At 21.6% G+C, this 18732-nt stretch overlaps 1 protein-coding gene across 1 annotated transcript; it reads right to left on the bottom strand.

Moving 5' to 3' along the window:
* Positions 1-128: 128 nt before the first annotated feature.
* On the bottom strand, positions 129-1711 carry LOC129612586 (uncharacterized). The gene is made up of 4 exons (XM_055526263.1): positions 1563-1711; positions 1282-1443; positions 1017-1145; positions 129-740 (listed from the first exon to the last, which is right to left on the bottom strand). The coding sequence occupies exons 1-4, from the start codon at positions 1630-1632 to the stop codon at positions 511-513; spliced, it is 591 nt and encodes a 196-aa protein (XP_055382238.1). The 5' UTR covers positions 1633-1711; the 3' UTR covers positions 129-510.
* Between the last annotated feature and the right edge of the window lie 17021 nt (positions 1712-18732).

The following is an 18732-nucleotide window of genomic DNA, read 5'->3' as shown; positions in this document are numbered from 1 at the left end:
GAATATTATGTAATAGAGAAGTCCGCAGAAGAAAATCACAATTTTAATTACTATAAATGTTTGTGCATATTCTATGCAGTTATGAATTCATGTATTTAAGATGCTCATTTGTTCATATGTTAAATTTTTTTGCAATATCGATTTTGTAATCACCCTGTTCTGAGACTACATCATTATAGTGCTAAAATCTGCAATTATGTGGCCTGGTACAAAATTTTAATACAAATATTCTTATATTCTTTAAATATTTCACTATTTTTTTTATAATAATTAAAATTAAATCAAATTTAACTTCGATCATCAGGCTTAAAATATCTTTTGTATATATATGAACATGTGTACATACATACTTTTTCTAATGGAGAAGTTTAGCGCGAAATCCGCATGTAGATACAACTTCATATTTTAAACACGGATATTATACATACGAGTACATGCATATAAAAATATGAAGAAAAAACTTTCAGAGGAAATATATTTTATATAGATATATATGAGTGTATAGTATACTTAAGTGAAAGTAAATAATGAATAGATAGTCATTGTAAAAGTAAAATATTTCCAAAATACATTAATTTGTCTAGAATTTGCCTCATTACACGGTTCTTTTCCAGCGCTTGATTCACATGTACAAACTTCTGTTTGCCTTCCACTACCAAGATCAGTTACATAGCATCCGAGTGGAGCAGCACCCTCTCCATCTATGCTAACCTTTGTACATAAATATGTGATGTTTTCAACTGAAAAAAAAAACAAAAACAAAATATCTAATATTTTTTCATATATGTATGTATGTATGCATTTATGTATGTAGCAAAAAAGATGTAGAAAAAAATTAAGTACTTAATTTTTATAAATTTACAAGCATATAATACTTATGGACTTGTTTTGAAAAATTTTTGAAAATTTTTTTCAAGTATGAGGACCAAAATATTACTGAATAATTTTCTTATATCTAGTATGTATGTATGTACATACATATACATAAATGAGTATGTTCAATAAATAAAAAATACCTTGTTGATTATAGCTAAATGTAATTTTTGCACAAACATCACTTTTTACTAATCTACATGCAATTTCTTCAATCTTATTATTTTCATATTTTTTCCATAGCCATGTTGTATTTGGAATATTTGTATTGTCTAAAAGTTATTATAGACGATATTTTATTATTTATTATAAATATTTGGTTAGTAACTTAATATTGTTACGAAAATTTGCAATGTGTAAAATAAAAATATCAATTTTGCTTGAAATATATATAAATAGAAAAAATACCTGTCACAACTAAAGGTAATCTGCATGGATCAGTTTTCCTTAAATTTAAATCATCACATGTTGCATTATTTTCTAAACTTTCTTTAGTTGCTTGTGGTCCCAGCCAAGTAAATCTAAAACAATATGGTACTTGTAACATGTTGTTTGTAGTATTTGATAGTTCTACAAGAAAATTGTGAGAGATTTACATACTTAACAGTTATTTGTGTTTAAGAAATTTATTGTAAAATTATTTAAATACGTTTCTCATTAGGTTTTTATGAATTCTTATTAAAGATTACCTTCATCTGATGTCACATTTCTGTTTAATGTTAAAATTACTAAAAAAATTACTTTTTCAAATAAATTCATTTTTATGGAAAATTTAAAAAATAATATATGAAAAAGTATTTTAATTTAAAATCTAATTGTAAAATTCTAGCCTTTTAATTTTGATCGTAATATCAGTGATAATGAATTGATATAAATTAGTAGATACTTTAAAATGTTTTTTCTTGTTGTTATTAGTTCCTTAACTTTATTGATAATATCTTATCAAAAAAATTTTTCTTCTATTGAATCTATATGCATACATTACATATACTCGTATATGTACATAAATAAAATAAATATTTAAAATTTCTTTGTAAAAATTATTTTTAATCTTCAATTTTATCTTTTATGCTTTTACAATAGTTGAAGGAAGTCAATTTTTATATTGATCTATTAAAAATAATCACACTCATATAAATATGTATAGATCTATATAATACGATATATCGCACATTGGGAAGAATAACGACACAATTCAAAAATATAACTTCGACTTCCGGAATTTAAAGTATTTATAGCTGAATGTAAATTGTTATCGGAGACTGAAAAAAGTTGATATTGAGCTATTTTACAAGTATACAGAACAAATTTTCTGTATTAAAAGTTTTATACATTAAAGTGTAATATAAAAGAAAGCTTGCGACTCTGTATTTTAACTTATGTCATTGTTTTCGCACATGTGCGATATGTATGTACGTACATGTAATTAAATTTTATTACAATAGTTTTTATCACTTTGATAATAATATTTTGTAAAAGGAAAATACATATTTGAAAAACCTGAACAGAACCAGTCAAATTTCCTATCATTTTCACTTTATTTGATTATTTTTAAACTTCTTACAAACTAAGATGAAAAATTCAAAACACGACTTAGAAGTAAATGTAATAAAAAAATTATATTACTACTTAGTATAAAAGTTGTTAATGAAGGCCGTTTCGTTTTTAATTCGGAATAAATTTTTGTCCAATTAGTGAATTTTCCAAAATGTTTTCAATTCTTTTATGATTTCGAAGTTGAAAAAAAATTCTAAAATTTTTAATTTGAATTTTGTGACCAAAAAGCACAAAATCTGATGAGACCATTTTTTTATATTTTTTAGGCAAGTATACGGGTCCTATTAACAAAGACACTAAATAATTATCTGTTGCATAAGATTTATATATTCTTATAGGTAACTTTCAAATTATATCTAAATCTCAGAGATACTGGCAGACATTAAGTATATAAAAGATATGTATTAATGCGTTTATCGAATACATGCACCTAATTGGCAATTACAGTATTTGCAATATGCAAATATGTCTGTAGGTAGTTATAAAAGATTAGAAAACTTTATCGCCTTTTTAAAATATATATTTCATGTAGGTATGTAGACATAACTTCCTAATCATCCTTAGATAATTGTATTTGAGTTTGTGTGTATTCAGTGTATTTGTATGTTTTATAATAAAAAAAAAAGTTATTATAACATAATAGATTTTTTTTTTCTATAAAAAGAACGACACAAAAAAAAACACATTTTTGGCTGTTTCCACATCAATAAACCATATTCGGACGATTAATTTCATTATTATTGGCAATTTTATTTTTTTTTTCTCCATATTAATTTAAGGTTTTATTATGACAATACTGCAAAATCATCATAACGATATTCGACTTTAGAGTGTCCGATTGGCCCTATCAATTGTAATTTTCCTTTTTTTCATAATTCCTTTTATATAAACAGAAAAAATGTTTAAAACAAAATGAAAACTTATATAGAGTGATATTCATGTACATGTACATGAGTATGTATGTAGGTTATAAAGTGTACAAAGCAAATTGGGTATGCTTCGCTTGTTAGTACTCGTATCACTATATTTTTACATGTTTTTCATTTTTAGATACAATCAAAATTTGAGAGTTAAAATTTTCTAGCATCATTTTATATGCTTATGAAAGCTTTTATAGGTGTATTTGTAGAAAATTTTAATATGCAAGTAAATGCCAAATAAATTTTAAAATGGTTTTTAAGTGGATGCATATGTACCTGTATAATTTCACTCTGATGAATTCAAAAGTTTTATGAGTTTCACCCGATTTCTGCCGCGAATGTATGTGTAAATTCCAGAATTTCCCTTTCTCTGCGAATGAAATTCCATTTTTACCCGAGAATATCGATTAATCTTTGCTTGCTTTCGCTACAAAGTCAGCAAAGTTATTCTCAAGTCCCATATGTATGTATGTAGATGTTTATATGTAAGGCGTTGCGTAAACTTGCAGTGCAAGCACCCCGGGTAAATAAAATTTAGTATATTATTAATATTTTAGAAACGATAATTTAATATAAATCAAGAAAATCGTACAATAAATTGGATATAATATTGAAGCTTGAAAATTTTTTAAACTTTCATGTACTTTTTTAATTATAGAATTATTGTCATTTTAAAGAGGTTTCATATGTATAATTGCTTACATGTTTGTTTCACCTTGCACATCCTATATACCGCTTTGTACTATGAGCGCATACCAGTTAAATAAGACATGAGACATTCATTTTTGTTGACGTCACTTAAATTACTTATAAAGTAAATTTTTTTTTATAAATTAATGATTATATTGATAAAAAGATAAATTGTTTTAAGTATGCCTATATAATGTTCTTATATAAGTATGTATATATAGTTGATTTATAGAATTATCAATGGAACGATATTATAATTAATATTATAATATAATATTATTATTTTTTGATTTTTTTAATATTTTATCCTATTATATTTTATTCTGACATCCAAACTCCGATATTGCAAATATGGCTTTTATAATATTTACAAAAAGTAATAATAATGTAAAATGTGTCCATATCATAAAAACAAATTGTTTAAAAAAGCAAAAAAAAAGGAGAAAAAATCTTTATAAAAAAAATTAGATTTATGGCATATTCGTATATAGTTAATATTTTTCACATTTATTATAAAAAGGACATTGTTTTCATTACAACTGTCCATGTTGTATTATTCACTTTGGTAAAATAAATTATTACAACAAATGGTAATGTGTTCGACTATATTCTATCACACGTTAAACTGGAAATAAACTCTTACTTTCAATTGCAAGCTTGATTTTATATTCAATAACGTTTTCATCCATACTTTAACGTTTTTATCCTTCTTTGTGGCATCTTTTAATGGAATTGGGTTTTTTTAACAAGCATGATGATGAGAGTACTCGATGGTGAGTGAAGGTAATTAATAATTTTGAATTGTTATTGGAATTAAAACATGAACTTCTGATGAAATTTGAAGTTTAAATTTGAAATTTCTATTTTGTTAAATAATACATTGAAATTTACAAAAAATTGCATATTTACAGGCGTTTACAATTTGAAAAATATAATTATTCTAAAATCAAATGAACTCATGCAATATAAAAAATTATTTAACAATGAAACAGGGTAGAGGGTATTTTTTTTTTTGACATTTTTTTTAAGAAAACTTGAAGCTTCTCGATAAATGATCAAAGAATCATCCTGAAATTATTTGCAACTTTATTCGAAACATCTTGTATACACTATAACTATATTTTATGTTATACATCTACTAGTATATTTTTAGTCTAGCCAATTTTTTATTTATTGAAGTATAATTCATTCTGATTACGTGTTAATTATTATTTCTTAAATTTTTTAAATAAATAAATAAATCAGGAAAAATTATTGATAATTAATATAATAGAAAAATTAATATACATACATAAGAATGCAAGGATTTTATTATAGTATATATTCATAATGAATACTGTTTGATTAAAATTACTAAATTATTATGAATCATGGTAATTATAATAAAAGATTGATGAATATTATATATAAATTATGTAGTATAAGAATAATTATTCAATAAAATAAAATGAATCTAAAATAAATAAATTTTATTCTACATACATATATAAAACAAAATTTATATGTAATGTATTATACTCAATGAATAATATTTTTATTGAATATGTATTATATTCCGTGAATAGATAAATTTTATGACAATTTTAATTATAATTTTGTTATATATTTTGTGTTGGAAAATTCGATTAGAAATATGCATGACATTCAAAATAAAAACGCCATTTAATTATAAAAATAATATATATATCTCGGTACATAGTATTGAGTGGCCGACTTTTAAAGAACTATTTTTATATTTGAATGAATTAAAAATTTATTTAATGAATTTAAATTAAATCAAATGGTTTATTTTTATTTAAAATATGTAAATTATTTTAGAATAGCCATTTTCTACTTATTCATTAATATTATTTAGTAATGATTGTACGGAAATGAATAATGAATATAGAAATGTCTTGCCTATAGAGTATAAGCGAAAGTATTTACATTAAATATTATTAAAATTAAATTAAAAAGTAATTAAATAACAAAAAATTAATTAATATGAAAAATATGTTAAAAAAAAATGGGTCCTTACATAAGAATAAACCTATACTCGTACATTAATATGAAGATGTAAAAATATAACAATAAAACAATGATCGATTATATATCAAATTATTATTTCGAATAAATTATTATTGCAATTTCAGTTACAGTTCCAATACAATATTACACAAAATTAGAATTGCGAATCGAATTTTAAAAGTAATTGCCTACCATTTATGTAAAGAAGAAATAAGGCCATTTTTAATATTATGACATGAAATGTCTTATTTGAAAGAAAAATCAAATTATTTTAACATATTGTTTAATTTCTTAAAAATTTGACTTTTCCAATATTATATAACAAGCTTTTTTGTTTTGGGGCAGACATTTTATTTTAAAAATAATTTTATTACAAATAATTTTTTATAAATAATCAAAAATAAAATTAATAAATTTTAAAATAATTTTCAAATTATGGATAATTTAAAGAGAGAATATAATAAATGATCCACTCTATATATAAACTCTATATACATATACATATACATACATATATATAATATAGTATATCATTTATAATTTTTGGCGTTTATGTATTGTGGTTTAAAATTACTCACAATAATATTCTCTATACAATGGTATATAATGGTATATATACAGAACGGTATAGTGGCATATAGAAATTTTAATAAATTATTTAACTAGATGATAATTCATAATTATTATAATTCATTATATTTTTATTATTTTTTCCTTATTATAATTATGTGTATTATTGGAAATTTATTTTCATTATTATAGGGTAAATGTAAATTATTTGTGTTTATTGTATTTGTGCCAATATGTATTTGTCAACATAGAGCGAATATCTGTTTATATTGGATATAACATTCGTATTGTATGTATTGTATAATATGTATGTACATCTGTTTTAATAAATTTATATTATAATTAACAATATGGACATTATTTTATATTATAATTTATAATATTAATTAATATTATCATTTAAATTTTTTTTTCATTATAATAATAAATAAAATCATATTTTTCTAATATTTAGAAGATTTTTTTATTTGTGTGCATGTTAGAAATTTGTGTTTTATTTATGAATGAAGATTTATTTATGAATTATTGATTTGAATTATTTTATTTATATAATTATTGTAATATTGTATAATATATATTTATTATTGCATTAAATTTTAAGATTTGTGAAAATTTTAAGAAATAAAACAAGTATTTACTTTTTTAATAATTATTATTACTCTGAATATTTATTATAATGTATATATATATAAAAAATATTTAGAATACAACATTAATATGTATGTATATATTAACTATAAAATGTTGTACTCTGAAGATAGTAGTCACTAATCTTTATCTTCAATCAAATTTATCTATGCATTTTAAAATGTGAAATTTTAAAAGGAATTTTTGTGAATTGCTATATAGTTTTGAACAAGTGCGTTTCGCTGATTAAAGTATTTTGTTCACATTTAGGTTTTTTAATGGCTAATCATTTTTTATACTTCTATAATATGAATGATATTTTAAGCAGGTTTTACAAGGAAATTTAAAAACACAAATACATGGTTCTTAAAACTTTTGTAATGAAAACAAATGGAAACATTTTGGTCGCGTTTATTTTTAATACAACATTATATGTTTTTTTTTTAATTTTCTTGGAGAATATTTTAATTTTTAAAGTATTTGAAGTATGTATGTCTTTTTCGTTGTAAAAGAGGACCGATTCAAAACATGAATTTATACTATTATCATCGATTTACAATTCCATTCTCTAATTTATTTTTTAAAAAATTCCTATATATCCATGCATATATATGTATATATATATATATGTATGCTATTATTGTTAAAATTCAATATTTTAAATTTTTTTAAGTTACCTTATTCTGGTTTTGTAATATTTTTTATTGGAATATTATTTTAGATTTTAACAATAGTTATGTATTTTGTAAATTTAATTTACAAAATCAAAATAAAACGAAGAAAAAAACAAGCACTATAATCTTTTCTACAGATATTAGTAAAAACTTTAACAATTTAGTATTATATTAATGCAAGAATGTGAAGAATATTTTGTAAATATTTTTATAGGCAAATATTACTCGTATTGAATGAAAACGCACAATTTACATTAAGTATATATCACAGATATATCATAGAATATATACATATGCATTGATATATATTCCTATATGGAACAGTTATTAATATATTAAAATTATTTCGAAATCAGTTTTGGATCTATGGGGATTATTATAGTCTGGAGAAAATTGTTTATGTAAATGCAAAGACTTTCCGTGTGATTGAATACAAAATTTGCAATTTTAAAAATATATTACATTATACGAATATAATATACAGAAAAAAAAAGTATAAAGGGACCAAAAAAAAAGAGCTATAATAATTACGTGTAATATATACAAATGTCTGAGCCTGATGCCTTACTTCTTGTTGAACGCAAATGTCTGCCATATATTTTTTCCAATAGACTGTAATTCGACTTTGACCAAATTTTTATGAAAATTTTCAAATTTATTTTTTAATTGGAAAATTTGACTAGAACTTTGTTATGCACATTTCGTAGCGAATAAAAATTTTCAAAATAATAGGCATACAAGTGCAAGAGGCTGTACATAAAAAAATAACCATAGGTTGATTTCAGTTTTAAAATTTGCTTTTATTCCGAGGATGTTCTTGGTTTTATATGATTAACTTTAATAAGTATGTATTGTAAAAATATCATATTAAGGAATGATATTAACTTTTAATAGCTAACTATTGAAAAAATTCAATTAAAGTTAACGAACATACCTATGTTTCTGATATTCTAATCTTTTATAACAAAAAAATATCAATTCTTTTTACTATGTCAATTAACGATTTTAACATCTTCAAATAATATTCAAATAGTATTCATAAAATATTTAAAAATTTTTAACAAAAATTTTATGAAACTGAAAATTTATGTCCCATTAAATACTTTAGTTAACCATTTAGCATATATCTTCTAAATATTAAAAATTGATCCTTAAAACGACATACTCACAAGACAATTGTAAAATTGTCATTAATTTAAAACTAGAATAAAATATACAATCAAAAACTGGATGAAAATTAATAATACATAATTTGTGCATATGTACGCACATAAGATGTACTCGTATATAAGTAGTTAAGGGTTAATATTAAATAAGAAAATTATACATGAAAATTTATTTTATAACAATTGTAATAAGATTTGCTTAGATTAATAAAAATAAATATTCATTTTTTTTAAAGAATTCTTTAATCCTTTCGTATAGTGAGTTTAATACGCAGGGTTTTCGACTGTAATATTTAGGAGAGATGGTAAGTTTTAATAACATTGAAAATGGAATTTGTATTCTTATTGGAATTATGTATTTTCAATTTTGTTTTGCATGCGATCAAATAGAAAAATATTAATAGAATCGCATAGTACACATAAAAAGAAAAGGAAAAAAAAGATTGCCGGAGATTGCGTTTCACATACAACACGAATGCAAATCTTGTATAAATTTTAATCTGATCCTGAATTTTTTTTTTAGTTTTTTTTAATTTTTTTCGTTCTTTTCAAAATTTTTTTTCTATTTCATTATTATTTTTGTAATTGGCTTTTCAATTTATTCATTGATGCACGTATTTTTCATTTGTGTCTATGTATAACGTTATTATTTTTTTTTTTTGTATACAAACATAATATAGAAGCATCGTTGTGTCCAGTTATTGTATAAGGGTTTAATAATGTCTATATGTACTGTATAAAAATAAGGATGGAACGTTTTAATAGTTTATGGTTTTGTTGGACAAATAGGTTTATCATTTGATTATTTGGATTATTAAAAAAAAAAAGAAATAAAAAGTAGAAAAAAAAAAAATTCTCTTTTTCTATTTTTTCTTTATTTTTTGATTTATTGTACACTATATTTATCTGCTTTAGATATAGATTTACGTTTTGATTAGAATATTTAAAGGTTTGTATGTACATAAAATGTAGAAGGGCTTACAAGTGATGGCTCTGTATTCGACTGCTGCTCATTATGAATGCACTCTTGCAGGAATTATTTTTTTTCGGTCAAAATAAATTTTTACAATGAAATTTTTTTTCTAACAATTTTAAAAAAAATTAAAAGAACTATTACTATATTGTTCTTACAACCAAAATCTGTTGAGGCCTGGTTCGATTGTTGCGTATTTCAGCTTTGTGGTAGTTGAGTTTAACTATAATGCTTCTTAGTTAATTCCGCTAAGTATTTAATTAGTGTAACTAACGTTAATTAAATAAGTTTTTTTTAATTCAATTTAAATTTTATTACTTAATTTAGTCGAAAAATGTTTTTATATTTTCTCGTTGATTCGATAACAAAATAAAAGTTTCTTAAATTAACTATTAGAGAAAGAGAACTAAAAAAAAAATGTTTTCAATAAACTTGCAATCAACTAAAATTTTATATTGAAAATCATTGAAGCACAAATTTTTCAGTTTTATTGAAAAAATAGAAAAAACAATTTATATAATTTAGAAAATGAAAGTTTCATAGATTTTATATGGAAAAAAAAGTAGAGAAATAAAAAATAAAAGTAAATAAGTTTAATTAATTTTTGCAACCCTGAAATGCAGTAATAAAATATCAAATACAACTAACAAACAAATGTAAATTTAAAAAGTGTAGAAATTTTATTGATGAATATAAAATGTTGATGAAACATTTAATCATGTATAAAATTTAATTTAAAATTTAATTTATTTATTTTTATTTATTTTATTTTTTAAGAAATAAGATGAGAGTATTAAAGTGAATTAAAATAATGCATTGTGTTCTTCGTGATCCCACAATAGGACAGCCAAACACATTCAATACTTCTTCGTGGCATGGAAATGCGTTTTTCGCGAAAAACTCTGAAAAATTTATAAGAAATGTTTAGAAGATATTTACATAATTTTGTGCAACATTTGAAAAAAACATGACAATGCTTGGTAAAATGGTAAATGAGAATAAAACATATCTTGATTATTAGTTGGATCAAATTTTCATTATTGTTGTTAGTCAAATTTATTTGCTTTTATGCTAAATTGTTATTGTAATTACTTATAATTTCTGTTAAAAAATGTGCATTAAAGTGACCAAGTTAGTTAATTGTTATGAGGCATTTTTTCGTCACATTGCTGTAAAATATTTGAATCAAAAATTTAGTAATTGAAACAATACAGAGACACCCTCTGTTGTTCAAATTTAATATAACAAGAAGAATTATTAATTATTTGAAGTGATTCTTATTTAGTTATCATTATCATGAGTATATTTAAGTGATTCATTAAATATTTATTTGTAATTTTAAATTTATATTATAAAATTTTGGACAATTTTATTTCAAAATACATTTGTAAATTTATGTTTGTATTAAAATATACTCGTATTTAAATAATATTTCTCTTATAGATAATATTCGTATTCTTTCAGTGATATCCTTTTATAAAATGTGAGTTTATTATACAAATTTAAAATACATTGTAACTATTTTTAAAATTCTTAAAATTTATAAAATATTTTCGTTTGTATTTATATATTTACATATTCACCCTATATTGTAAAATAAAAAAAACAACAATAATAAAATATGGAATCCATTTTTACTTTATGTTTTTCTTTTCGATTTTATTGTTTCTTGTTTTTATTTTATTTTGAACAAAGTGTTAAAAGATTTTCATACCATCACATACCATCATTCCATTGAGATGAGAAATATTTAACATTGGAATTAAATTTTGTTTTCTTTGTTGTTTTAAGCAACAAAGTTTCGTAGTTATGAAACACACATGTGATACAAATGTTTCTATTCGTATATGTGGTAGAAATGAATGTTAACTATTTTTGGCTACAATAATTTTATTTAGTATCTTATGAAAGTGTATTCAATAGTAACGTTTATATATTATATAATATGTGTATATGTAGATATGCGTGTTTTTTTAATATGCAAAATTTATTCTTTGTTAATGACAAGGCTAATATTTTATTATTCTGAATTAAAAATCAATATAATTTTTATGAGTTAAAGTAAATTATGACAATTGGGTTTTTGCGAGTATATATTATTTCTGTTATACATGTATGTCACAAGAAAATTTTTATTCTAGAAATACTAAACAGCATCGTACGGCTTATAAATTGCTGTAAAGCATCAACTGCACTACTCTGCATATTCACATTTTAAAATATTTAAAATGTCAATTATTTTTTGTAAATTATGTTATTTAATTTTAAACGTAATTATAACAAAATTTTATTTTTCAAATTATTTACAGTAACAAAAAAATAATATCAAACAAAAATTCTCACTCAAATTACCATAACGTGCGAAATCGGTTCATATAAGTTCGTACGATGCATTTAGTATTCAAAGAGAAATTTGTTCAAAAAACGAAAGTAAACATGTGTTTGAAATATTTTGATGCTTTTAAGTATTCATGCTTGCATCAATAAAACATGGTTGATTTTCACCATGTTTTCAGATTTAATGATTAAAGTTAATCACTAGTTGTGTATTACAATAACAGCAAATTTCAAACTTCTTGTCCAGTTGATTACCCATCATAAAAAGATCAAATTTAAACTTCTGATCTAGTACAACAGATTTTTATTCGTCTAGTTTTTTTGTTATGTATGCAGTAATAAATCAAAAACGGGAATATGTAGATTCCAATGTATGATTCCATCGTATGATTAAATATTTGAATGAAAATTAAGTCTTATCATGCCGTTATAAATGATTTATATGTATGTATACAAATATTACACAATTCTTTTGATTATTTACTAATTTTATTATCTTTAATTCGATATAAACACTAAAGTCAATCTTCTGTCAAAGTCATTAATTTGATTTTATTTAATCAATATAACAAGTCACTTATTTATTACTAATGAATGAAAAATTGTCAAAGGAACAATAAGAAACAAGAAAATGAGAAAAAAAACCAAAAAGGAAAAAAAAAAATTGAACAAACTCCACAAATTTTTTATTTTCTTTGTCTATTATAACTGTAATTTTTTTTACTTTTGTATCGTATTCATTTATACATTTGTAATGACATAAATTGTCATTAAACTGACTTGTTATCTCTATTACTAAGATTACCGATAATATTATAGTGTTTAATATTGTTTAATAAACAAAACAATCACAGATAATGAAAAATATAAACTAGGTATGTATGTATGTCAAAGAAAGTCAAAATAGAATAAATTAATGAAATGACATATATGATGAATACCTTGCTTAAACTTGTACAAATTATTAAATTAATATATTTTAACCATATTATTAGATTTATATTGAGTGTGGTAAATTTTATTCTCACCTAAAAAATACGTTATACAAAAACTTATGTACATATACCCGTACACGTAGATATTAAATAATATTTTATATTTATAAAATTTGTACCTACTATCAAAGTTATTGAAATTAGTACGAGTATAATATAAATATAATGTGCATCATCATCTTGACAATAACAATACTATACATACATATCGTTAATTTCAAAACGCGCTAAGTAAAAAAAACTGAGTTTTAAGTAAAATGAATTTGAAACTTTTTAGTAAAACGCATTATTGTAGAATGAATACGCATTAAAAATAAAATTATTATAATTATTAGGAAAACACATTATGGTATATTGACTCAGAGCTTTCGAAATTAATGGATTATCTCAACAATCGAAATACTTTCACTAAAATTGAATTTTTCTCGCACAAAATAAACTTGAAAACAGTTGGTTTTCAACAGTAAAAAGTGATTTGATAAAATATCACATAGAACATTAACCGACAATAATATTATTTTTCAATCTCAGAAATTTATCACATAGAGTTTTTCATACATTTTTTATTTTTATAATCTATTAGAATGTTCTGAAGTGGTGTTTACATTATGTATATATATTTATGATATTTACAGTACAGGCATTTATTTTTGTAATTATTAGGTCTGGTTTTGTAAATTTTATTCAAATTCTTAATAAATACCAAATAATACGTATAAAAAAATTTCGTAGTAAAACAATTTTTATAGAGCATAGATTAATTTTTAAATATAAATTATACATTAGCATTTAATGGTTACCAAAGAAGAAATGTGTATATACATTTTATGCCCATATACTTCTCAAAAAGAACTTTTATGAACATGTCGTACAGTTAAAAATTTAAGTATTAAAAAGATTTCAAAAATTAATGGCCCTGCTTAGTTTTAAGAATATTTTATAATTTGCATTCAATGTCTATTATTAACTAATTAAAATGCGGATAATTTTCAATTCAATTTCCAGAAATTTATTTTAGTATAACAAAAATTCTATACAACAAACACAATTATAACGTATAAAATAAATTTTTTGTTTATTGTTAGTTTATGTTCATCCAAATTTTTACAGTGTATGCGAATCAAAATATTTTGCAAAGGTACTGTGATTAATGATATTATTATATAAAATATAGTTGAGAGATTATTCACTTTACATGATGTACATTATGTAGTAAATAGATACCTATAATTGTATCTGAAAAACCAAAAAGTAACATAAATTAACTTTTTGATTTAGTTTTCCAAATAAATAACAAAAAAAAAAAATAAAAAAACAAACAAGAAAAAGGATAACGAATTTCTTATCATAAGCAGTTTTACAATATTTACAATATATTTAATATTTTACAATATACACATACATACACTATGCATATATATGTTAAACGTATTAGAAATGTTATGTTGTACAACAATACGTTACAACACGCTATTAAATGGATTTGATTATGAGAGAAAAGTAACTATAATGGGGAAGCATCACAATATTTTGATGAAATTTATTACACAAATGTTACTATTTTAGAATAAATAACTTAACTTTATCAACTATATAATATCTATGTACATCCATATGTATATATTTGTAATGTATACATATATATATATATTATATTTTCAATATTTATTCAAAGTATTACAAGAATATAATGTATACACATGGAATTATATAATAACAAGTTAATGTGCCAATGTTTAATCAATCATTTATTGGACAGACAGAATAAAATCGTTTTAATAATATTATATATATACATATTTGAATAAATCTGTACCTTATCTATATATATATGTATAAACATTTATGAGTGCTTAAATAGATTATATATTTTGAGTTTCATTTAAGGGTATATTATAATATAACACTTTAAATGTATAAAATTCTAGATAAGTATGTAACTCAAAACTACAGCAGCCTATAATATACATAGCAGTATCAGTAGAGATACTTATATATAAGTATTCTGATAAAATACCAAATATTCAATTTAAAGTTTAGTCTCCAACAAGATTTTTATATAAAACAGAATTCCATTTTGCAGAATATTTACAATTTGTTCGAAATACTCGTATTTAGGAGTATTATATTCCTTTCAATGGAACACATTCATTATGTTTATGTAGTTATATTATGATGTAGGTATGTATAAAATTCAGTAACCCACAAAAATATAACAATGATGAATTAGTTTTCTTGTATTTCACCAACAGAAGAGATGAATTGATGATGATGATTTTTTTTTTATTTGCTTTTTTCTTGTATATTTCATTTTTGCATTTCATTTATATATATTATTCATCTTCATGTGTGTGTGGAATGAATTGATTTGTATTTGACTTAGTCGACATCAATACCATTGATATCAATATATAATTATCGTCCTTTTTATGGTATTTTTGTGTCATTATCATAATATATAAAGAGTTACTAAAAATTTTTGAAGTTTTTTGTTTTTACGGTTTTTTTTTTCTGTATAGCCCTCCCATTTATTTTTAGTGATTTATTTATTTTTTGTTTTATTTTTTTGATTAAGAGTTTTCTATATCTTTTGTGAACTTGTTAAGATCGATTATCATTTTGATTGATTTTATTAAAAAAAAAAATTACATGTTTAAATACATAAATGTATGCACATATGTAAAATATACGTCTATAAATTAAGATGTGTTTTAAAATATACGAATGTATGCATGAATGAATATGATGAGGAGTATGTTTTTCAATAATATTTAGAAATTCTTTGGATAATTTTATAATAAATGTATTAAAAATTAAAGATGCAAAAATATATTTTATTAAAATTTGCATATATTTAGGGGTTAGTTGAATTTAAATATTTTGTTACTTTTTAATCAAATCCTTATTACGATTAGATACAAATCTGAGTAAATTAAAATGATTCCTGAGATTTTGAGTAAAAAGAGCTCGAAACTCGTTCTCTTCTAGTAACAATATTAAATTTATTTTTTTTTTTCATTCTTCTATGAGTTTTTTATTTTATTCTTATTTATACTTTAAAAATATATGAAATTTATGTATTTTGAAATCAGTCAATAAATAGTTTATATTTTTTATTTCTCATTTATTTTTTCGCTTTTAAGAGACTTACAGTAGAACTGAATTATAAAAGCTCAATGAAATTTGTATATGAAGTTTGAATGGAAAAATTATTGAGCGTGATTTGAATTATTAATTGGATTTTCTCAAAAAAGAGATGGAAAATTTAAATTTAGAGAATTCTATAGGTTTCTTTTTATAAAGTTTTCCATTTTTGAGGGATCGTAGAACGTCCCATATTATAAATTTAAGAAATAATCGTTATAAATAAGTATTATGTGCGTATGTCATAGTGTATATGTATATACATATTGTTTTTATTAAAATAGATAAAAAATTCTTTACAGTGTCTTTCTAATAATTTATCATTTTAATAGAATAAATTCTATATTGTAGATACTTTACAAATTAAACTCGTTTTTATTGTACACAAAAGGTTTCTTTTTTAATTTTTTTTGGTTATAAGCTTGTATTTAAAATAAAAAACAAAAAAAATGTTATTTTATATAATTAGTGTAATAAGATAACAATAATTATCGTAATTTTTTTGTTTCTATACCCAAGGTATTTGCTTAGATTTTTTATTTGTGTATATTAGAATTTTAAGCGATGAATGAGGTTCAATTTAAATTGTATTTTATTTCTTACGTGTACATTTTGATTATTTTGTATTTTTATACGTTTTTCTTATAATACGAGTATATACATATACAATTTTTTAAGCAATCCTAATAAAAAGCTATGAAGCATAAAAAAAGGTCAAACATTATGGGTACAGTTAAACGGTCGATAAATTTATTTACATTTGTTTTTATGTTCTATTTGTTTTTTTTTCGATGTATACAATTTACTTATTTGGTTTTAAGGATATCTTCAATTGTATTTTTTGTCTTGTTTTACTTTATTTAAAATGAAATGTTGCATAAATATATTTGAAAGAATTTTTGTTTGAACATATCGAAATTATCCTGATAAAATTTAGTGAATTTTAAGTAGAGAAAAAACTATGTATAAAAATTTTTTAAAATTTATATTCCATACTTATAGATTATTAAAAAAAATGTTTTGTTTAAATTTAACAATAAATTCGACGTTTTTATACTTATATATTTATAATGAATACTATGTATATATAGAGAAACAGATTGTGCTTGATTTTGCGGTGCTTTCAAATTCGTTTGTACAAAAAATTACACGAAACCCAAATGAACAACTTCGAGTTCATATATGGGATAGAATTTAATATAAAGAAAAAAACCATAACAGGCTGGTTGTCTAGTTAACTTAATGATTCATAAAGTTGCAGCTTGACTCTTAAAAAGTCTAAAACTCTAATGCTGTCTAAATATACTAAATCGATATTTATATGTGTGCATGTTTGAAAAAAATACCTCAAAAATTGTTCTTAAATAAAATCTACAAAATTCATTTAAATTCAATTTTTATTAAATTTTTAAATTAAATTTTAATATTAAAAATGGAAATTGACCGTAATAAAATTTACAAATTATTAAAATGTAAAAACCCTTAAAATAAACTTTTTTATATGCATGCATGTATGTACATATATATGTATGTGTTAACTTTCTTTATTTTATGCCCATAATTTGCATTTCAATAAATTCATTAAATAATTTGAAGAAAAAATATTAAAAAAAAAACAAAAATTTACTAATAAAGAACAATTTTTACTAATAAAATTTTTAGTTAATTAAAACCACAAAATCAAAACTTTTTTTTTTTCGAAAATACATAAATAACATAGTTTTAATTTTCTCTTATGTATATGAATAAAAATAAAAATATTTTTAATTTCTTAAAATCATAAATTTAATTTTAAATTGTATCCCAAAATAAAATACAAAATGAGAAAATGAAATAAACCATTTCCAATATAAAATTTTCAAATTAACACCCTAATACAAAAAATAAAAGTGTTGAAACTAAAATTACACTCTCAACTTAACTTATATATACTTTTGTTGTTATTCTGTTCTATATAACATGCATATATACATATCTTCTTATTGTTGATTCAAAAAAATTTTATATAAAAGTTAAAAAACAATTGACAGAACTATTAAAATTGTGTATGTAGACAAAAAAAAATATTTGCATATAAAATATTTTTTTATAATAAAATAAAAATGTTTCAAATGTTTCAAATTATATTAGGGTTCAATTATGGTTTTAGCATTAAAAAATTAATTTGTTAATCATAAATTTTTAAACTAAATTTTAAAT

This window comes from Condylostylus longicornis, unplaced genomic scaffold (genome assembly GCF_029603195.1).
Source record: "Condylostylus longicornis isolate FDR11 unplaced genomic scaffold, ASM2960319v2 ptg000075l, whole genome shotgun sequence".
Classification (NCBI taxonomy): Eukaryota; Metazoa; Arthropoda; class Insecta; order Diptera; family Dolichopodidae; genus Condylostylus; species Condylostylus longicornis.
Note: the sequence above shows the minus strand (reverse complement) of the source record. Positions and strands in the feature narration are given on the sequence as shown.